The sequence below is a fragment of the Nuphar pumila genome, chromosome 11 (assembly GCF_984573655.1).
Source record: "Nuphar pumila chromosome 11, dmNupPumi1.hap1.1, whole genome shotgun sequence".
Lineage (NCBI taxonomy): Eukaryota > Viridiplantae > Streptophyta > Magnoliopsida > Nymphaeales > Nymphaeaceae > Nuphar > Nuphar pumila.
Genome location: NC_143259.1, coordinates 117,708,960 through 117,733,421, shown reverse-complemented (window position 1 = coordinate 117,733,421; position 24,462 = coordinate 117,708,960). Strand labels below are relative to the sequence as shown.

General features: G+C 41.1%; 1 protein-coding gene across 1 annotated transcript; it reads right to left on the bottom strand.

The window, feature by feature from the left end:
• Positions 1–1,144: 1,144 nt before the first annotated feature.
• On the bottom strand, positions 1,145–23,317 carry LOC149823087 (sialyltransferase-like protein 1). Its single transcript, XM_089980539.1, has 11 exons — positions 23,187–23,317; positions 23,009–23,085; positions 9,538–9,624; positions 9,371–9,448; positions 9,206–9,297; positions 8,899–9,100; positions 7,952–8,042; positions 2,323–2,381; positions 1,909–2,057; positions 1,746–1,827; positions 1,145–1,671 (listed from the first exon to the last, which is right to left on the bottom strand). The coding sequence occupies exons 1-11, from the start codon at positions 23,281–23,283 to the stop codon at positions 1,285–1,287; spliced, it is 1,401 nt and encodes a 466-aa protein (XP_089836665.1). The 5' UTR covers positions 23,284–23,317; the 3' UTR covers positions 1,145–1,284.
• Positions 23,318–24,462: the final 1,145 nt, after the last annotated feature.

Below are 24,462 nucleotides of genomic sequence, written 5' to 3'. Positions count from 1 at the left end.
ATCTTTTGATATCATCAAATGGCTTGCCTCGATGCTCCGTTTGGGAGCTAGTAGTTGGGTAAGGAGCTGTGGAATCGGGATGGTGGGTCACAATCCTCTCAAAAGTGGTTGTTTGGGAGATGTTTTACAGAATCTTATGGGGAGTTGAAGAGACGGCTTACAGTTTTGCTCTTTCATTTATGCACCCCAAAATAGGATGTATTTGCCAATTTGAAGAATTGGAACACCTTCATTTCTCCAAATCTCTCCGATGCCTTTCACCCAAAACAGTTCCTAAACGCTTTGCTTTAGCCGCTCTTAGTTTGATGGTTCACATCGATTATCTTTTGATCGTAGAGATGATAATTGAGTGCTTTGATCCTGGAATCTGCTTTGAAAGCGCCTGAGTGGAAGATTTTTTGGTGAAGCAAGCTATGCAGGATGCTCTTAATAATGACAAGATACAACCAACATCATTACTACACTTGTCAATTAGGGATGCAAATGCTTCGGATCCAAAACAGCTATATACATGGGGTTTCAAATTTTGGAACAGTCAAAGTGCAAAATCTTCATCCTGGAAGTGACCCATTTGCATCCCCATTGTCAATACCAACATTACCACCAGCATAAAGAATCCACAAAATAACAGAATTCACAACTTTGTCAAACATGATTCTTTTTCTTTTGCAGGAAGCAAGCAAAAGGACATGACATTTTTTAGCAGTTTATTAAAAAGTTAGTCCCTATTGCATCTTATAATTAGAAGTGAAATCAAACTCTAAATCTTATGCAATCCAGATAAATTACACTCTTAAAAAAAAGGAGATTTTTGCCTGTTTATCCACTTGAATGTGATTCGGCAGCATGAAAATACAGGGTAAAAGCAGCACGTACCATGAGAAAAAGCATTTCTACCAATACAAGAAAGCCCAACTGGCTAAAATTAGTCTTGTGACTGAATTACATATCACAATGAATATGAAAGAATAGACAATCCATAAAACCGCAGGAAATTGAAAACATTAAACATCATGACCGAGTGAACAACTACAACTTATACAGCATGTACATTTGAATCCATATACTAAAGAGTTGAGATATTGAGTAGGCCCATCTTGGGATTAAGTCATTCCAGTGATGAGCTAAGATCAAGCAATCCATTGGATTGCAAGGGTTTGATCATGTGCTGTATTGAAGATAGTTGCTCCGTGGACCCATTAACCAAAACCCAGACATCCATTTCGCTACTTGTATATGGTAAAGCCATTAACAAAAAATGACAGCTAGAAAGTGCCTCATCACCTACACCTTTGATTTCCAATCATGTCTCACGCACACAAGATCATCCAATCTGTTGCCATCCATTTTATACAGGGAGACACCCTCCATTTCTGTATAGTGTTCTTGTGCTTCTCTCCTAAGTTTTTCTAATGACATTACTTCCCACTTCATGTAATTTGAATTCTTACGAGTGTCAGTCATATCAGCTGATCCTGAAATCTTGCCGACTCCTGAGGTTGCAGTGCCCCACACCTTACAACTCCCAAATTGTCCCAACCCTTCCATACCATCGTCACTTCTCTTTAAATGCAGTGCAGCAGCATGGGCAGTTTTTATCATGTCTCTGCCAGGCACATCTGACCAATCTTGTTTCCGGCTTGCCCTCATAGGTGAATGAATTCTAATAACCTGTTCAATTCTCCCACCAAATTAATCAAACTTCACACACACACACACACAGAGAGAGAGAGAGAGAGACGTACACCAAGGCACTCAAGAAGCTGATAGTAAGCCCTCCCTTGCAGTGGGTTGTGACCCTTTCTTGGTGTTGAAAAGTAGCGTGTCCTACATGGTATACATATATGCATAAAAAGAATGCCAAAGATGACTAGATACCTACAAGCATATTAAAATGTATTTGCCTACCATTCTGTATAGCCAGGATCAACTGTGAAGCCATATATGTCAATAATATCACACATTGAGAGTGCTAGTTCAATTGATTTCATTCCAGTTCCTTTAGCACCTTTTCTAAGTACAATACCTTGAAAAAGATAAACGGGATTTGGAAGTGTCTGCATAACATGCAAAAGTTACATTAACAGATAAAACAAATCCAACATAGGATTTCCTTTTCTAATCTCTTCTTTAAGGCAGATAGAGTTTATATTGTGGACATGGTACGGATGTAAGACTTTTACATGACCAATTGACTATATATACATGATAAGCTAAAAGCCTAAAAAGCAAATATTAATGACCATGCATGAGGAAAACCAACCACCAATACAGTATAAGTTGATAGACTGACTCTTTTCCTAAGATCTATACTAATCATACCTTTATCATTGTGTTAAAGTCTCTGTGAGTCAAACTTTTGATTATTAGAACCTCATCAGCTGCAAAATCAAATGTTATGCACATAAGTCCAATCTGGACTGAGAATATGCACATGATTTTTAAAAGCAATAAATCACATCACATGCAGACATAGTCATTGTGGAGTACAACATAACCCATGAGCCATCAAACATAAGACCTATGTCACAGGGATTCGGCCAAACAGGTGCCACACCCACGTCGACGCGATGCGGGTGCAGCACCCGGTGCGGTCAACCCATCCCTGGGTGCGGTCAACGCACCCAGGATCATTTTGGTCCATTTTTTGATTTTTTTTAAAAAAAAAATTGCCCCAGCGGGACCCACACCGGGGGAACCCCCGCTTATATATATATATATATATATATATATATATATATATATATATATATATATATATATTTTTTTTTTTTTTTTTTTTTTGCAGCACCCCCGCACCAAGGTTTTTGAAAGTGCCGCACCCGCACCCATGTGACATAGCATAAGACTAATATTTGTTTAGAATTTTAAAGGAAAGTGTTTTTAAGGAATGATGAAGTTAATGAACTGAAAAACCAAAAAGAAAAGTGTGTCCAATGAAAGAATGAGAGTCGAGAGCAAAGGGCAAAAACATGAGGGAAATAAAGAACGAGTCCCCTTTCATCAAGCTGGAAATGTTTATCAACAAGAACAGTATAAAATACAAGACATGAACATGAAACTGAACCTTAATAAGTCGGGCTTTTACCTTTAAATTGAGCACCCTCTCTGCAAACAATAACAATTGTATCTATGTCTTAAGCCGGAAAAAGAGGTCTCAGTCCATTCAAAATGGGGTATACAAGAATATCATAGATGAGCTATGTCACAGGGATACGCCTTTTTGGCACACTGTACATGTGCCGAACAGATGTGGTTCCGATGCGAACAGGATACGGTCAAACCATATCCAGCACGGTTTGACCCTATCCAACCCATTTATGTCTGATACAGGGCAGGATGGACCCAGACCCATACCGCATGACCCGTGACCCGGATCCAGATGGGGCTTTTAAAAGCCTCATCTAGGGTTGCGTGCAGGAGGACAGATTTTTGGTGAATACGGCAGTCTTTCTTTTTGGCTTTTCTTTCAGCATTTGTTCCCTTTTTCCCCAGTCGTTCTTTCATTTGCTTAATATTGTTCAGAGTTTTGTCTTTAGTCTTCTTTAATATTCAGCATATTGTTTGGTTAACATTTGATTGAAATAAAATCAAGCTTCGTGGGCATTGCTATTCCATTTGTTCTGTGCACGACTGTGTGGGTCATGCCTTTCACAACAGCCATCAAAACTCGTGAAGGCTGCATCAAAGAGTCGTGCCTTCATCGCCACCAACAAGGATCGTCAAGGAACGAGGAAGCCGACACCCCCACTGCATCAAAGTGATATCAAAGCCAGCGCCTTTCCCCTCGTCAGCAAGATGGGTTCGGAGATGAGGGGCGATCCGGCGACGGAAATCGAGCAGGAGGATGTCGGCAACGCAGATCCAATGTTGCGGATGATGGAAATGATGACGAAGATGCAAGAGAATGTGCTGCGTATCAGCGGGGACGTGGCCGGCATACCCTGACGACTTGATGGGGTCGAAAATCGGGTTGCGAGGATCGAGTCGTCGGTGGCAACACCTATGCCTTCTACACAGCAAATGGATCCGATTAGGGGCGGCAGTGCTGGCATCCTCGTTGAAGCGGTGGCTAACAGTCCAGCCCAACCAACTCTTCAGGCTGTCGCGCCATCAGAAAACGCAGGGAGGGAACTGCGCAGGAACGCCAGCCTCGTATCGCCCCACTCCGAGGTATCGATGATGGCCTGTGGCGAGACGACCACTCAATTGGGGGAAGAGGGGGGTCCCAGTGGCAGCTTGGGTGTGTCTGCCTCGCACTGACCCACGCAGTAGGGGATGCAGGTCGGGCACGGCACGCGTGGCCCGAACGTGATGTCGGACCAGACCGAAGCGGGGCTCCCCAACCGCAGTTTGGGTGCGCCTGCCTAGCACCAACCCACGCAGTAGGGGCTGCAGGTCGGGCACGACCCGCGTGGCCCGACCGTGTCACCGGGTCAGGCAGCCGACGCGCCAGCCTTAGCCCGGGCTGAGGAGGGTCTCTCGACCTTCCCAGCACCTGCACGCAGGGGTACTTTCACAACCCACCCGCGGGTTAAGGGGGATGACCCTTTGTGGGCTGGATCTGACCTCTCATGGACCGGTCAAGACCCTATGTTAATTGAGTCCAGACCCGGTTACCGAGGAATACCCTTTGGGTTCTCGAGAGCGGGTCCGAGTCTAACACCCTCCTACCCAGTCTGCCCAGTTGGGTTTGGTTCGCAGTTTCCTACGAATCCGCCCCAACCCGTTAATTTTGAACCCCAAAACGGATCCTATACCAACCTAAACTTGTATCAGACCCGGACGGAACTCCAGTTTGATTTTGAGCCGGGTCAAAACCAGATCCATAATCATATGGATCGTGGATCGAGTTCAAACCAAGCCTTTTACCCCCACAACTCGATCCCCGATCCAACCTATCCAAATTTGGGTCCGACGAATAGTTTAGGATTAGGCCCGATCCATATCCAGTCGGGCGAATCATCTCAGTCCTATACCAACCCAACCAGATACCCGAACTCAAACCAACCCATTAACCCCTTATCGATCCAAAACCAGGTCCAACACCCTTGTCATAACCCAAACCCGTTTTACCCCGTTCCTACCCACTTAGAGCTCGAGACCCAACAAACTCGTCCGCCTTTAGTAGGACCTCCTTACATCCCGATGCAACAACATCATCCACAGATGGCCCCCACCCGCGGGCCAGCCAGACCGAGGCAGATTCAGCAGGGACCAGCGCGACCTGAGCGTCGTCCACACGTCGTCGGAGTACCACAGCACCAGCAGCCAGGCGAGCAGAACCGCGATGATAGAGCAGTGTGGGACAATGATACTTTTTGGAACGAGTACCCTGCAGGCACAGTGGAGGCCCGTCAGCAGAGAGCACCAAAGCGCCCCTCCACGTACGGGGTGAAGTTGGAGCTTCCAGAGTTCGCAGGTCGGTTCGATGCGGAGCAGTTCTCCAATTGGTCATATGTCGTCCAGTTCTTCTTCGAGTACCACGAGGTCGTCGAGCACTGTCGTGTCTCCCTAGCCTCTACTCGGTTGAGAGGACTAGCACAGACATGGTGGATTGAGCTGCAAAGGTCGAGGGAGCGACAGGGATTAGGGCACGTACAGACTTGGGAAGAAATGCAGCGGTTGATGCAGTCTCAGTTTGTGCCGTCAGATCACGTCGAGAGAGCCTACAAAGAGTACATGACCCTGCATCAAGGCACCAATACTGTGGCGGATTACACTGCTGAGTTCCATCGTCTTTCCCTACAAGTGCAGATCGAGGAGACCGCCCACCAACAAGTCACGAGGTATATTTTTGGTCTCCGTCTTGCTATTTCTGACGACTTCAGTTGTATCACAGTTAGTCATTAGATCAGGCAAGTGGTTATGCCATGAATGTAGAAGAGAAACTGAAAAAGAGGCAGGAACATAGGACTTCCCGTAGTGATCAGTCCAGTCACCCAAAGTCGAGTTTCCCAACCAGGGGAGCGAGCTCCCCTAGGAAAGAAGACTCAAAGTCCACCCCAGGAGTCGACCCTAGCAAACCCGATTAGTCTGGACCTGCGTACCACACCAGATCCAAGGGTAAACCTAGTGAGTCCACCGTTCGTTGTTTTAGGTGTCAAGAGTTAGGTCACATTGCGTCCAAGTGTCCCACCATGAGTAAGAACACCCATCTAGCAGAGGGCATTGTTGAGTCTGCGTTCGATAGTGAGAGCGAGGGTGAGTCGCTTGTTGAGGGGAATGATGAGGTGAAAGTCGTAGAGTTCGATGGCAGCACATGTGTTGACCACATCCCGAGAGTCGGCCCCAACAAAATGGTGGCGAAATAATATTTTTAGAACCCGATGCAACTGTGAAGGGCGTGCGTGTGATGTTAATCATTGATATCGGGGCGTGCAAGAATATGGTGTCTGAGAGTGTCGTGTCCACCTTGAACCTAAATACGAAAAAATTGCCCCAACCTTATAAAATGGCAAGGTTCAAGAAAAGCAACGAGGTGCCCATCACCCTGCGTTGTCTAGTTCGGTTCTCCATGGGGGAGCATTACCACGATGAAGTGTGGTGTGATGTGGCGCCTATGAGTGCTTGTCACATCCTATTGGGACGTCCTTGGCAGTTTGACCGTAAGACCACCCATGATGGCCGTAGGAATACTTACACATTTGTCTTTAAGGGTCATAGGATAGTTCTCCTTCCCACCAAGGAGACCGGGTTGCCTCGGCTAGCGGGCCTATCTGACCGATCTTCCCTCCTTGGGCTGCCTGAAACTTGGTATCTTTCTCCTACATTTAATGTGTCTGATCTATATGCTTACCGTGGAGACAAGTCGTCAGAGCAGACTTCTATCCCACCAGGGGAGAATGATGCAGGGCAGGATGAACCCAGACCCATACTGCATGACCCGTGACCCGTGACCCGGATCCAGGTGGGGCTTTTAAAAGCCTCATCTAGGGTTGCGTGCAGGAGGACAGATTTTTGGAGAATACGGCAGTCTTTCTTTTTGGCTTTTCTTTCAGCATTTGTTCCCTTTTTCCCCAGTCGTTCTTTCATTTGCTTAATATTGTTCAGAGTTTTGTCTTTAGTCTTCTTTAATATTCAACATATGGTTTGGTTAACATTTGATTGAAATAAAATCAAGCTTCGTGGGCATTGCTATTCCATTTGTTATGTGCACGACTGTGTGGGCCGTGCCTTTCACAACAACCATCAAAACTCGTGAAGGCTGCATCAAAGAGTCGTGCCTTCATCGCCACCAGCAAGGATCGTCAAGGAACGAGGAAGCCGACACCCCCACTGCATCAATGTCTCAACCAAATAATATTATTTGACTAAGCCTTTCATAAACCCCTACCCTTTTTTATCTATAACCATATTTGACTCATTTGACCATCTTTTTTAGGCCAAACAATTAATCAAACACTAGATTTAGAACTAAAAAAGTTGACTCCAGTGTGGATAAAGTTTGCACCTCCGACCAGACCACTTACATCCAGTCTGCCACTATCACCAACAATGTAACCATCATTCACACACACACACACACACACACACACACACACACACACACACACACACACACACACACAGATATATATACCCGTATCCCCGAATCCTGTTTTACAGAAATTGCCATTTGTACAATCCAAGCCTGTGCATATCCTGTTTCCACCACATCCGTATCAATGTGACATAGCATATGAGCAATGAGATGGACACACACATATGTATATTATACGTTCTCAAAGGCATTGTCACATGCATCACATGCAAGCATTTCAAGTCAAATCGCATTGATGGACTATACAAAAACTAAAATTCAAAGGAAACATCAAATAGGGAATAAGAAAATAAAAAAGAAGTGCATAAAAAATAAAAAATATTGTCAAACATTACATAAATACAATCAATAAGATTGTGGTGCTCACTTCAAGCAAGAGTAATTCAAATACCAGAATAACAAGCTTACCAGATCCATTGACAACAGCAATCATGTTGCGGGCAACACCCCTTGCTACTAGGCGGAAGTCCCTCTTCAACCCAACATACTTTGCATATTTCTACAATCATATAAATGCAGAACAAACATGGTCAAAGTACTGTAGTATGAAATTAAGTAAAGGCACAAATATGAGCACTGGTCTTTCTGTTAGAATAGAAAAAGCACTATACAGGTCATATTTTCAATGTGATTGCTGATAACAGCGAAGTTTATTAAAAATTTATAGATATGAATCTTGTCAAAATTATATCTTGACCTAAGGAACAAAAAGAAGACAAGAAACTAAAGGCAAATAATAATCTATATAGCAAGCCTTGCAGTGTTGCTTCATGTTCAGTATAGAGTGCAATACCTAAGTGCTAATATGCAATCATACACCGCCAAACACAAAGAAAACAAGGAAAAAGGAAAGAAAAGGAAAAATAACAAAGCAAAGTCACCAACGACATATTGAACCACATTCGACTATTTGTCAGTTGTGACCAGCAAGTAGTTTAGCGCTTGTTTTGGTCTTCCAATGCTGGGGCAACTTTTGGAAATTAAAATTCTTTATCAGAATTGATACATTGTCTTTAGACAGTATAAGTCTATAAGATAATAATAAACAGTAATGATATTATATTTTTATTTAAATTTTTATAACTTTGGATTTCCCAGTAACATAATCATCACCTATGGCCATGTGGTTAAAGGAAAGGATGGGGGTTTTGCCACCTAGACACCACCTACTGCTTTTAGCTCTAATTAAAACTAAATTGCAACCACCACATTATAGAAAATAATACTTCACCAACTGCAATAGTTTCAGAGCCGCATGGATAGTCACCAATCGAGCAGTGCTCTGAGTTACTTCAGTAAATATTATCCATCAAAACCCGAAAATAAAAGAAAGAACAAAGGTTAATTATGTATACCTCATTAACTGGTGCTTCATTATCTCGAATAACAGCATCATGTGCATCAATCTCTTGTCCAAACTGTGTCTGTAGAAGGTCTCCTGAGTTTCCAACAACTGCACAGGTCCTAAATTGGCGTGGATAGAAAGGTGGTTTGGATGGCAGAACCAATTCAAGGTGCTCCTCACAAAGCGTACGGTTGTAGCATTTATCGTCCCCTCTATAGTCAACATAATCAAACAAGTTAATTCTGGAATCTCCATGAGACTACAAAATTTGATCTTAGGAAGCTAAGGAAAACCAGTAAAGGTCTTTACCAACATACAATTGTGCAATCCTTTTTGCTGCATACTCTAGCCAACCATCAGGCCGAGCATCTAGATATTCCCTTGTCAAGATTGTAGTCATGTTCCGGTACTGCAATTCTTGAATGTTAGGATACATAACTCAACAGAAAAAATATGGCACCCATCTAAAAGAATGGCATTACCTGTTCCCATAACATAATAGCCTCACAAACATCATACGGATACTCAAGGGGTTCATATATTTTGAACTGTTCATTGTACTGCCAGATAGAGTATGTGAAAAGTCAGACAACATATGTCCCAACTGATGTACCAAAAAATAAAAAGCCACAACACACCAGGAGCTTACCCAGGTACTGTTTGTCCCTTCAGGAAATTTAAGGATCAGCTTGCAGTGATCAACAATTTCTGCAGTAAGACCAAGGCCTTTGTTTGCCTAGATATTATCTAACAGTTAGAACATGGCCAGACATATAGAATTAGAAGTTTCATACACCTCAAGAACTTAAGATGATTGATCTTATTGTGCAACATCAGCATCTACATTTGTTATTTTGTAGAGAACCAACTCGAACCAAATCAATTAAGCAGTGAATTGAACTTCACTGCTCTTATAGGAAATCTTATAATGATTAAACTGCAACTTGAAAATGAATAAATTCAATTCAGCCTACGCACTAGGACATACAACTGAGTTTCTATTGGCATGCCGAAAGATCCCCTTAATTTCTCAAAATTCTTACAAATTTATTTCTCAAAGATAATTGGGAGATGAAACTTGCACCAAAACCACACAGACCCAACAAAATAGAAACAATTGCATAAGGATTCAAATCAAGGTCTGGGCAGCTCATTGGCATCTCATACCCGATTTTCAACTCTCAAAGTTACTGTGAAGAAACAGATGTTGTAAAAGAGACCAAATTCTGTATACGAATCCGTAGACACCCCAAATTTTTCAGAATGCCCCAAAACCCTAGGAAGTCCTACCCCGAGATGGACATTTCTCGCCTTGTCCCGGGTATGGGCTGGGATGGCACCACTCTTGTGCCATTCTGCCCGTCCCATGTCTCATTCACTCAGTTCTGGGCTCGGACACACATGGTGTGTCGTCCTGACCATGGGGCGACACTGTATGTGTCATCCCGCCCCCCTTTGGTCCCAGTTATGGGCTGGGACCCTGACCCATCTTTTTGTTCTATGTATTACAAGGACGACAGTCCATAGATGGGCCGGCACACCGTCCCCGTCCATCGTGTCCAGGCTTTGTCACCCCCGGTCCTAGCCATCCCACCATAGGATGGCCCTAGGTCAGGCTAGATCCCCACCTTGGGATGGCCAGACTGGACTGGCCTGGTCCCACCTTGGAACTGCCACCAAAGGTTGTCCTTCCCACCATGGGATGACCCGTCTGGTCCAACCCGGTTCCGCCTCATCTTGCCTCATCCCATCTTGGGACGGCCTCCAATTTGGCCATCCCAGCTTGGGACGGCCCCATGGTTTGGCCGTCCTATCTTAGGACGGCCCTCAGCCAAACACTTAGTCATCCCATAACCCGAGTGAAGGGATAAGCCATTTGGCTTATCCCTATCGGTCTTTATTCCTATCCTCCTCCCCTCTTGAGCGTTTCTCAGGAGGGAAGGTCTCTTCTGGATGAGTCTTATCTCCATTTGGGATAGACTCAGATCTATTTGGATTGGATTTGAATCCACAAAATCCAATGATCCAGATTTCGCTCAAAATTCTATAATTAGGGGTTCACTCATACAGTCTAATCATCTTGAAATTCCCTATCCGATCGCTGGCCTTAAAGAGAATGAGCCCTAGCCTTGCCATACCCCTTATTCTCAAGTTGTCATATCTACGCAGAGGTGTTGCCGAAGCTACTGCAACAATCCTCGTACCTAAGTGGAGACGTTGTTGGACTAAAAAGAGCTAAAAGGAACAAAACAGGTTCTCGAGTCCGAAAAATATATTTTTCAAATCTTTATTTTGATTTTATTTAATCTTTTGATTGGTGCTTATACACGTTTGATTCTTATTTGCATACTTGAATTCGCGATGGTGTGATTCAAGTCACAAAAATCGAGAAACCTGTCTGGGCTTTACCTTTCTCTCATGCAAAGGACGATTAAGACTTGCATATGGCGTCCCCACATATTTCAAAAAAGGATGTAAATCCGGGTAAGTCATTTCTTTCCCAACTTCAAAATTTGCGGGTGCGGGGATTCGACACTTCCAAAAAACCCGGGTGCGGGAGTGCGGTAGGGGCAAAAATGTATATATATATATATATATATATATATATATATATATATATATATATATATATATATATATATATATATATATATATATATACCGTAGGTTCCCCCGGCGCGGGTCAGGGGTCCAGTTTTTTTTGTTGGTGTTTGTTTGAAGACTTGTTACCCACGTTCTGCTTGTGTACTTTGGCGCAACGAGACAAAATTGATGAACCGAAAGGATTGGCAATTTGATCGACCCAGCCTGCTGCGTTCTGCTGACTGTGACTGTCATGATTCAATCATGTCTGAAACTCCAACGAAAAAAAATATTAGCAAAGGTTTGATGTGGTTTGTTGAAGAGAGTCTTCACGAGGCCTACGACTCCACCGCCACTGCCACGCCACTGCCTAGGGTTCTTCAAATTTTATTTTATATACAGTTGCACACAGATGACAGCTAAAAGAAATTTATTGGATTTGACATGTGGAAAAGAGAGGTCTACACAAGGCTACGGCTAGAGCACCCATCTCGTCAGGAGAAAAGTGAATACTAATAGCCACCAAGGCTACCACCACCATTATCATTTATTATGGAGAGAGAAAATCCTTGACGAAGAAGGATCTGGATCGTTGAAGCCTTGAAGGATAAAGACTTCAAAAGGCTCTTGAATTTTGGTTTTAATTTTTGAGGAAGATGGATCATCATTTCCAAGTTAACAGTATGTTTTCCAACACTGCGAATTAATTGTTTGGAGGCATGAATAGCATGGGATGCCAACAAAGCTCGTCAGATGTTGTGGACACAAGTGCCCCTTTATAAAACAAGAGCAGCAACAACAAGCAGTTGTCAGCAGATTTTTTTTTTAAATTCCACAGCCCATTTCGTAGGGCATTTTTTTTTTTTTTAAATCCAAAAAAATGGACCGAAATGACCCTGGGTGCGGTCAACGCACCCAGGAACGGGTTGACCGCACCCGCGTCGAGTCACGTCGACGCGGGTGCGGCACCCTGCTAGCCGAATCCCTGTGACATAGCACTACGTGTATTTGTGTGCATTTATGTATTTATATATAATATAGATAAAAATGGACTTGATTAGGGCTAACTGAATCTATTTTTGGATAGAAATTGACCTCAGTGTGGTTGACTTCACTTAATATAAAGGAAGTTGTGTCCAAGTGTCGCACCCGCCCACGTGCGGGTGCGACGCGGGTGCAGTGCCATATTAGAAGAGCCTGTGTGCCATAGATCTAAAGCAAACTTAGATAGAGTCAGCAAATAGCCTTTAGAAGAATAAGCAACTTCTATACCAAGAAAAAAGTTTAAAAAACTAATGTGTTTTGAGAAACCTTTTAATGTTTTCAACTCTATGTTTATCACTTTCAATGATCATCATATCGTCTACGTAGAGGAGAAGGATAATAATATCTTCATCAGAAATCTTAACAAACAAAGTTGTGTCAGTCAAACAAGATTGAAAACCAAATTCAATCATAACTTGACTAAACTTGTCATACCAATCCTTTGGTGTTTGTTTAAGCTCATAGAGGGCCTTATCTAAATGAAGAGCTTTTCCTTTAGGGATAACAATGAAAGGTAACGATTCCATATAAACTTTTTCACTTTCCATTAAGAAATGCATTTTTGACATTCATTTGATATATAAGCCATTTTTTTACAGAGGCAAGAGCTACTAAGGTCCTAACTGTAATCATTCTAGCAATTGAAGCAAAAGTTTTCTCATAGTCTATTCCATACTTTTGCGAATATCCCTTAGCAACTAATATGGATTTATACTTTTCAAGAGTTTTGTCACTAGTTTTAACTGTGAAATGTCTTGAATAGTCCAAGTATTCGCCTTTTCTAAGGCATTTAATTTTACTGTCATAGCTTCTACCCACTCAGGATGTTTCTTTGCTTCAGCATAGTTAGAAAGTTCTATATAAGAATGTATTAATGCAATGTAGGTTTGATACTTAGGTGAAAAGGACTCATAGGACATAAATTTTCTAGGGATTTTTCTAGATGACCTTATTTGTAGCCCTTCATGTTTTTCATTAATGGTATATTTTTCGAGAGCACATAGATGTTCTAAATTATCACGCCTAGAATATTGAATACAATCGTGATCATTATAGGATGATTCTTCACTTATCATATCATTTTTAACTTCTTGGTTTTCATCAATATCACACTTATCAATCTTTGAAACTAAATCCAACAAAAAAAATACTCATTTATTTTCTTAGTTTTTTCATTTTTAACTTTTTTGTTTTATAGTTAAAAATGGCACGATGAGAGAATTTGTCATTTTTTTCAGAAAAAATGAAATGCTTGCATCCAAAAACCCTTAACCTAGAGTAATCTGGGATTTGTTTAAAAAAAAAATCAATAGGAGATACATTTTTTAAGGAAGAGGATGGCATTCTATTAATAAGGTAAACTACAGTTAGAGTGGCTTCAGCCCAAAAAACTTTAGGTACTTGATTTGTAATATGTAAAGTCCTTGTTGTTTTTATAATATGTCTATGCTTTCTTTCAGCTAAACCATTTTCTTGAGGGGTATAGGGACATGAGTTTTAATGTTGATACCGTATGGATTTAAATAATCTTTAAATTTTTTGATAAAAACTCTCATCCTGAATCAGTGCGAAAGATGAAAATATTATTCTTAAATTGATTTTTGACTAGATTATAAAATATTTGGAAGTGTGAAAAAACTTCAAATTTATGTTTAAGAAAATAAATCCAAGTGTGTCTCCTAAAATCATCCACAAAAATTATATAATACATAAAGTCACCCTTTGATATAATAGGTGCAGGTCCCCACACATCTGAATGTATTAACTCAAGTGGTCGAGAAGAAACAAAGGTCCTTTCTTGAAAAGGTAATCTCTTTATTTTACCAAAAATACAATTTTCACATGTAAAATTTTCAAAATTACAAAAAAAATCCATCTTTGAAAAAAACTGGATCTTGGATAAACTAGGATGGCCAAGTCTCTTATGATATAGATCCAAATCCACTTTCTAAACATTACAACAAAATGTATTCTTTGGTATTTCCAAAAAATCCATGTAGTATAAGCCTCCTCTATGGCCTTCCCCAATCAGCTTCCCTAACTGACGATCTTGCACTCGACAAGCACAAAAGAAGAAGAAAACATTACATCCATGGTCAGATAATTGAGAAACAGATAAAAGATTTAAGTTAAGTTTAAGAATATATCTAATTTGTGGAATACAAAATCTTTTTGAGTTGAGAGATATTTTCAAAAAAATTATTCCTTTTATCTTAAGAGATGTTTCATCGACAGTGAAAACATTTAACCCACTTGAATTATGACATTCAAATAACATATCATTATTTAGTGTCATATGAAAAGATGTATTGGAGTCAAGAAGCCAAAGAAATTTACCGGGATCGAAGACGCCAAAGGAAGAGACTGCGGCTCCAGTGGATGAAGATGCTCCTTTAAGTAGAGGTTGAAGTGCTTCCACTAATTGCATTAAGGATATGTTTCCAATGGATGGTTCACTTGATTTTTGTGGAGGTCAAACAGAGACAACCTTCTTCTCATAGGGCTTCTTCAATTTTGGATAATATGTTTTTACATGTTTCGATTCACGACAATAGTAACAAATAACTTTATTTCTTTCAAACTCATTTCCTTACTTCTCATCATTTGTTCTTCCATAGTGTGGGGGTTTGTAGGTACGAATATAGTTTCTGAGTCTAGATACGGCTAGGACCGAGTCATCATCACACAATGATATTCTCCTTTTAAGCCTATTTTCCTCCATACTTATATTTTCTATTGTATGTTCTATCGAAGAGACTTTCCCTCGATGAAGAAGAGCTTATTTGGTGGATTCAAACTCCGATCTCAATCCATTAATAAATTGAAAAAAATGCTTTGTAGCTATTTGATTTTGACGGAGTTTTATGTCTTCTGAACAATGCCATTTGGTTCAAAAAGAATCAACTCTTCCCATAATTCGGACAAAGTATTATAGTATTTTCTAATGCTTTTGTGCTTTTGAACCATATTTCGTACATTATCTTGTAGATTGCACACATGCAATATCTTTAAAAGAGTACATTCTCTTAAGATAATTCCATGCATTGTTTGCATATTCAAATTTTGCAAGACTTGAACACTTCTTGATGTCGACGCTACTAATGAGCTAAGACAGAATCTTGGCATATCTCGTTCTCCATTCCTTCTACGTTTTCTCGTAAGTGGTTATAACCTTATTTTTCTCAACCTCCGTAAGAGGTATCTCTTTCTCACCTTTAGAATTAGTTTAGGTTCTAAATCAATCACATCCACTAATCCCCACAACCCTTTTTCTCATATAAGATGTTTCATAATTGAAGCCCGTGTTATATTGTTGGAGTAATTGAGCTTAATGGGTTTTATAGTAACATTATCATTGTCATCGATTTTTACAAGGTTTGAGAAGAGAAAAGAAAAAAGAAGAATAGAGAAGGAGAAGAGAAAAGAAAAAGAGTAATGGTGAAAGTCACGATCACTTTACCACCACGCAAATGCCACCAATCACGAACACTTCAAATGGAAAATATAAGAGAGCTCCAACACTTTCAAATTTGGAGTGGCATGCTTCCCAATGTTCCGAACACAATTTTCAGCTTGATCACTGAGCGCTAATACCATGTAAAAATACGAGATCCTTCAAGGATATTCACTGGATCACCAACAATGGACACTCAGAGTTCCACTAAAAATACCGAAATGAACACTCAAAAGAACCACAAGAAAGGTTCATACACAAATACCCACTAAATGAGTTTCAAGAACAAGAGGAAAAAATAGTATTTTTATTGATTGTAATCCACACAAAAAACATACCCCATATTTATACACAAAAAGGAGGACGAGAGGAGAGAGTCGTTGGGCTCCCGTTGTTGGCCTCCCAATGGCTTTATTTAGAGTCGTTGGGAGTCCAACGACTCTTTTGTATTGACTAGTCAATGCTTTGACTAGTTCAATACAAACCTAACTGAAAATAAAAAAAAAGTAAAAAAAAAACTAAAAAATCCTAGTCAAGTTATGATACATTATTTTTAACAGGTTCCTCCCCCAACATCCTAGCACAAAAGGCCCATCGCAAAAAAAGATGACTTTCATGTCCGGCCTGTGTTGACCCAACCTAAGAAGCAAATTGACATGTCAATGGTTGGGTCAAAGGAGGAAACGACCTCATCACGTACCTCAATCATAGACGTGGCATCATCCAACTCGGCCCAGGTGTTAGTCAAAGATCTCTCCAAAAGGCCGAAGGTCTCAAGACCCATAGAATCTCACCTCAAGGGTCACCCCTTATATCAACATGTGCAAAAATGTGTTAATGGAAGGAGGATCCCCTTGCACATGGGGTACCAACCTTTTGAGAGATTGGGAAAAAGCCAACAAGGTATAAGAGACTCTCCCAACAGTGTCCAAAGTGGGAACCCAAGGTCTAGGCTACAAGGGAAGCAGATCAGGTCATGTTGAACATAAGAGTTTTTGCTCATGCCAGCATCGTGGCCGTCGGATTTGCATTTTGAAAAGCTAAAAAGTCAACAAAACTACGTGGCATTCATCCAAAATGCAAACAGATGGCCACGATGTTAGCATGAGCAAAAACGCTCATGTTCAGCATGACCTGATCTGCTTCCGACTACAAGGGGCTTAAACAGAAAAGAGGTATAAAGGAAAAACTCTCATGGGTCCTAAAGGATCACTTCAGAAAAGAGTCTATCATCAGCAGCTCAGTAAGAGGTCGGGCTACATCAAAAAACACATGATTAACTTTTCCTTTGTATGAACTCAGTGTTGGATCTCAAAAGTTGAACAACAATCTGAGCCATTTCATCTTTCCTCCTGAAGAAGGTCAGCATTGTTGGAGCAAGGCTACAACAAGTCAAGGCAGAACCACAATGCTATGGAGGAGAAAAGACATCATGCATGGGTCATCATCCCACGGCCTCAGGTAAGCCTTCAAAACCTGGATTCTGTAAAATAGCTTTTGAAAAAAAAAAGTGAAAAAAACTTTAAAAAATGAAAAAGTTTTGAAAAACCCAAAAAAAATGAAAAAGTTTTCAAAATCCAAAAAAATCCAAAAAATTGAAATATTCCAAAAATCCAAGAAAATGAGAAAAGGCAAGAAAATCCAAAAGATTTTTTTCTCCCGAGTCCAAGCTATCATCTTTGTTGCAGGAGTATGTTATTCCTATTAACAAGACTAAGGAAGCCTTTGTCAAACCACTTTCTTTGTTTTCTCTGATCACTCACAATGACGCATTTCTATCAAAATCATATAGGGGCATGTCAAAAGCGTCTGAACATATCTAAAACCCAAGGATAAGGCACCATAGAGCCATCTAAAGTCCAAATCTCATAGACAAGAAAGGACCTTTAGCAGTCAATCATCCAAACATTTTCTTTCAAACCAACTCAACCTCGTTAGACAAGACCCAAACGGTCTTAAAGGTCCGATTTACCTATAGACACTGGTTCGACCTCGTTCGGTAGGACCCGCAACGGTTTTTACACCCCAGTTGTCCTTGAACTGGTCAGACCTCGTTCAGCAAGACCCAGTACAGTCTTGACAATCCAATTCACCTAGACTCCAACGATCATAGGAAGAGCATAGAGCTTCATCGTGATGCAAGGCATATCACTGAAAGATTGTTAAAGGTCAGAAATCTTATCCCAAAACAGATCCAACTCTCTTTAAAATGGTCCTTCCTGCAAGTGTATCCTTGCACACGAGAGTCTATCAGATAAGACATCCAAGTCTTAGGAGAAAAATAAGGCAGTGATACAGTGAGGCCAAGGTATTTTAATATGATAGATCTAACCCATGAGTTTATAAAAATGAATTATAGGGGCATGGGATTATTATCAATGCATGAATGTAGATCCAGTGGAAACTTACCTAGGCGACCAACTCTTTAGAAAAAGGGTTAGGTGTTGAATACCTTCGATGCTAATCTGCCTCATAGGTTGGCCCCTGAGGAATCTTTTTCTTTTATCTTAATAAGGAAAAATATTGAAAAATCATGAAAAAAGCAAAAAATTTAATAAAAAAATGTCAAAAAAAAAAAAAAGCACAAAAAAAAGAAAAGTGCATTTAGGCTGACACTTGCTCTAAGCCCATGGCAAGGTAGCAGGCTCCGAACATGAGGTTGTCTTAGGGGTAGAGGTTAGAATAGAAAATTGTGTGCTAGGAGAAAGTCTATACTTACCTTTAGACCTATGGCAAGGTGGCAGACTCTAGTCATATGGCCTTTTAGAGGCAAAGGTCCGATAGATAGCAGCATCCCTTTTAGACCAGGAAGCTATGAGAGCCATAGCTGCTAAGGCTCAAGTCAAAGAATGACAAGAGTGAGGAATAAGCCCTTTCGAGCTAAAAATAAAGACTAATAACTTACCTAAGGGAAAAAGGTGTACTTGAATGCATTTTCACCTAGTTCTAGTCCTTTAGAGTTCAAGCCTTAATGGAGACCAAGAGACCCAACGGGAATGCCTTGAAACTTAATCTCATACCAATTGCTTGAAGCAAAGGCGAAATTAGAGGAGAAAAATTCTTGTGAAGACGAGTGTCGCTACCTTATACCAACCTGGGAAAATGAATAGGAATCAACTTGTCTGGAAGATCTAATCTTTGGGAAAGCGAGAAAAGAGAAAGCAAATCTTTGACCCTAAATGATCAATCATTCATAACTGTCATAGGCTACCCCACTCTATTATAAATGCATGAGTCACATTGCATATCATAAAAGTTTATTGCATGCATCATAATGCACCAAAGAGTCTAGCAATAGGGATCCTGAGTCTGAGGAGTACACAGAAAACTTTGTTTTTTTCCCTAATGTCGCTTGACCGAAGTATACCTGACTCGCCTTCTTGAAGCAGGAAGTCTTATGTCTAAATTGATCATACTAGAAAGGAGACCTCCGCCCTAAGGCCTTACTGGGGCAACCTTGAACCCACAAGAGGTGTAAGACTCCTGATGTTTTTCCTCCATAAATTCTCAACAAGAAAATCATCACCAAGGCATCAAAGTTCAAAATGAGCTTAAAAGGCATGAAAGGGAGTTGCATACCTTGTGCTACCCTCGCCTGATGCCCAACATTTTATGCTCGCCTGCATGAATAAAGTTGTTGATGGGAGTCAACAGTCGTTGTAAGTTTTTACCAAGTCAGCAATATCATGCCTTATCATATAGTACAGCCTACCCAACAACATCCAAAGTCACCAGCTCCTGAGAGAAGTTTGGATCAATACCTAGTGATCTTCCAAAAACACCGGCTCAATCTCATTCTACAAGACCCAAACGGTCTCCACAACCCAGTGGTTTTCAAACTGGTTTGACCTCGTTCGGCAAGACCAAGCACGATCTTGGCAACCGAGTTTTTCTCCAAAACCATTGCCCTGATCTCATTCGTTGGGACCCAAACAGTCCAAATACCCAGTGGTTTTCAAATTGGCCTAACCTCGTTCGGTAAGACCAATCACAGTCTTGGCAACTCAGTTTTTCTGCAAAAAAAAAAAATAACCTAACCTCGTTTGACGAGACCAAGCGCAGTCTTCACAACCCGATTTCTCTCTAAATATTGGCCCAACCTCATTCGGCGAGACCAAGCACGGTCTCAGCAACCAAGTTGTTTCAAAAATTGGGCGTGTCTTTTTCTTTGTCATAAATCGAATCACATCGATCAATGACAAAGAGGGGTATCTGTAGACGGCCCAAATTTTTCAAAATGCCCAAAACCCTAGGAAGTCCTACCCTGAGACGGGCATTTCTCGCCTTGTCCCGAGTATGGGGTGGGACAGCACCACTCTTGTGTTGTCTTGCTCATCCCATGTTTCATTCACTCAGTTTCGGGTTAGGACAACACATGGTGTGTTGTCCTGACCATGGGACAGCATTGTCTATGTCGTCCTGCCCCCCATTTGGACCTAGTTATGGGCTGGGACGACAACCTTTTGTGCCCTGACCCATCTTTATGTCCTATGTATTACAAGGACAGCAGACCATTGATGGGACAACATAGTACGTGACATCGTGTCCAAGCTTTGTTGCCCCCCAATCCTAGTTGTCCCACCATGGGATGGCCCTAGGTCAGGCTATCTCGGCATGATCCCCACCTTGGGATGGCCAGCCAAGGTTGGTCGTCCCACCATGGGATGACCCCTTGGCTGGGTCATCCTCTTCCATCCTGACTGGACTGACCATTCCCACCTTGGGACGGCCACCCTTGGTTGGGTCGTCTCGTCTTGTCTCATCTGGTACAGCCTGATACTGCCTCATCTTGCCTCGTCACATCTTGGGATGGCCCCCAATTTGTTAGTCCTGGCTTGGGACGGCCCCATGGTTTGGTTGTGCTATCTTGGGACGACCTTCAGTTTGGTCATCCCACCGTGAGAATGCCAAACACTTAGCCGTCCCATAACCCGAGTGAGGGGATAAGCTATTTGGCTTATCTCCATCCATTTTTATCCCTATCCTTCATACATGGCAAACTCATGACTCGGGCTCGGATCGGAAGCCTACTGGGTCACCGAGTCAGCAGGTTGACTCGATGACTCGAACGAGTTGGGACCTATATTTTATAGTGTAAGCACATGAATAAGACATGAAAATAACTAAACTTCAAGCTAATATATCAATAGCTAAGTTACAAAAACATATAATTATACATGAAAAAATGAGTGTAGCTGAGATGCGTATGCTGAGATGGATGTGTGGAAATACAATAAAAGATAAGATTCGGAACGAGGAGATACGTAAGAAGGTAGGCATTGCACCCATTGAAAATAAGATGAGAGAGAATCGTTTACGGTGGTTTGGACATATTCGGCGAAGGCCTAATGATGCTCCAGTTAGAAGGATGGAGAAATGGAAAAATATATTAGTAAAAAGAGGTCGGGGTAGGCCTAGGAAGACATGGATGGAGGTGATAGGAAAGGATATAAATGCTTTAAACCTCACCGAGGACATGGCATTGGATAGAAATGATTGGAGGAGAAGGATTCATGTGGAAGACCTAGAATGATTTTCTTTTTTGGTTCATATCGCCGACCCCAATTGTTTTGGGATGAAGGCGTAGTTGTTGTTGATTAACTTTTTTCATTGAACAATATAAGATTTTTTCATAACAAGTGACTTTAATTATGCATTAAAATAATAAAATACATGATAGCAATTTTATTTAATGGGTTGGATCGGCATTCCTGAATCGTGACCCAGTTGGGATTCGATCCGGGTTGACTCAGGCAATTTCTGAGTCGACTCGCCGAGTTTGCCAACTATGCTATCCTCCTTCCCTCATGCGTATTTTCATAAAGGAAGGACTCTTTTAGATGAGTCTTATCACCATTTGCGATAAGACTCGGATCTATTTGGATTGGATCTAAATCTGAAAAATTCAGTGATCCGAATCTCGTCAAAATTCTATGGGCTCACCCCTACAGTCTGATCATCTGAAAATTCCCTGCCTGAGCGTCGACCTTAAAGAGAACGAGCCCTAGCCTTGTCATACCCCTTCTTTTCAAGATATCATAACTACGCAGAGGTGCTCCTGAACTAATGCAACAACCCTCGTACCTACGCGGAGGAGTTGTCGGATTAAAAAGAACAAAACAAACCCTCGAGTCCAAAAATGGTATTTTTCATATCTTTAGTTCATTTATTTTGATTTTATATAATCTTTCAATTGGTGCTTATACATGTTTTATTCTTATTTGCATACTTAATTCACGGTGGTGCGATTCTAGCTACAAAAATCGAAAAAACTGTCTCGGCTTTATCTTTCTCTCGGAAAAAGGACGGTCAAGACTTGCATATGCGTCCCCACATATTTCAAAAAAGGATTTTGCGAATCTCGGTAAGTCATTTTTTGCCCAACTTCAAGGCCACTCAAATCATTGTTTGGGTTGTACCATAGAGACCACTTCAAATCATTGCTTGGGAAACTCCATTGAAAATTCGTAACTAATTTCCAACTCCATTAACAAACGGATGCATTAAAAGCTATTATAAAATCACATGGACTAGACACACTGCTCAAGAACCCAGATCAAAATGTGGCAAAATCAATGACTCTCGATTTTCAGCTCTCCGGATCACTGGAGTTGCCAAATGTAGAAAAAGGGTTGAACTTTATAAACTAATGCATAAATGCCCACCTATAAGCGCCCAATCAAAGCTCCTGTGACGACTTTATCAAGGAACTAAACCCACTTTCCAACTCTCCAAATCACTAGGAAGAAAAAAAAACAGCAAAATAAGGAAGACCCAAGTCTCTGTTTGAGCTCAAACCCGTAAAGACAAAAAACCCATCCGTGATTACCAACAAATCACGCATGGTAAGATCCAAAAGAAGAAAAAGAGAATAAAAAGATACAAAGATGAGGAATAAAAACGTTAAGAGAAAATAGGCATGGATCTATGCAACAGAAGGAATATCATATTGAAAGATGTACAAATTTTCGGCCAAATCTACACAGAAAAAACAAAAACGAAATGGGTGTGAATCAAATCGAGTAAAGAAAGCACTGACCACGCATTGCTGAAGTTGGCTTTGGAATTGGTACAGCCTCAGAACGCTCCTCTCTCTCAGCTCGTTTCTCCTCGATCCTACAAAGGCAGTCAGGAAACAGGATCAGAAAGAGGGTACTGAGGAGTAGGAAAGGAAGATGGAGAAAGGAATGGGAGGAAAAGAGGGAAATTAATTTTACGAGTGAATGAGAGTTGAATGGCGAAGATCAAGAGGGAGAAAGTAAGAACGATGAAGAGAAGGAGGAGGACGGTGGGGCGTCGGTGGAGAGGCTTCATGGTGGTTGCAGAATCCGTTTTGAGAGAGAGAGTCCGATCAATGAACACCAGCGCTGTGTGGGTGTTTAGCTGGGTTTGCGAACGGGTCGGATTCGGGTCACGTCTGGGTCGACACAATCGGATTAGCCTAATCGGGTTCAGCGATGGATTTGAAGATTGAACACGGATGAAGGACTTTGCTGAACCGGGATCCAGCTAGTTACGTATCCAGGGATGTACATGGATTCGGATTGGATGTTGCCAATACCATATTTGACAAATCGGATGTTTGCTAGACGGATTCAAATTCGGATGGTAAAAAGCTAATACCAGATCCGCATTTTTACATGTTCTGATTCGGTAACCAAAAATCAAAACCATCTGGGCATCCTATTATAATTGGATATGGTTTTGGCTTACCAAATGCAACTAAACACAATCAAATATGGTCAGATATTGGATGAGATTTGATTTTTTTTTTTTGAAAGATCAAGTTGGAGAGGGTGTTGTGTGTTCTCCCCCGAAGACAAATTTGTGTATTCCGGTGTGTATGAAGAAATATCTTGGAACCCGCGATAATTCATGTCAATGTTATCCGTGATGATTTTATAATAAAAATAACATATAAAAAAGGTAGATATGTGTTTGACAAAAATATTTTTTCATAAAATAGATATTCGTTTGACAAAAATGCCTTCTCGTAAATAGATTTGCACATTTTTGTGACTCATATCATTGTTTGAGTCGAAGTTCATCGGCTCCTTCAAGGGGATAGTGCCTGAGCTAAAGTTTATGAAGCATATTCTCAAGAGTGCATTATTGCTAGAGACTCTAAGAATCAGCCTCAGTCCGAGAAGAGTGGTGTAGTAGATTGTCATTACTAATAAGCTCATTTGTTTAGAGATGATGTATCATCAGTTGCACATAGAATAGCTTTGCAGCAGAAAAATGAACTCGACGATGAACGATATAGATGTTTTGGGGATCTCTTCTGTAAAAATGAGAGTCTCTAAAAGATATTCGTTTGACGAAAATGTTTTATCATAAATAGTTTTTCATATTCTCGTGAGTCCACATTCTCGAGGGTCTACGTTCTGGATCACCCTTTGACAACACACTCTCTGATCTGATTTTTACTGTAAATTGTTACTCTATGATCTGATTTCTACTGTAAATTGCTACTATATGATCTGATTTCTA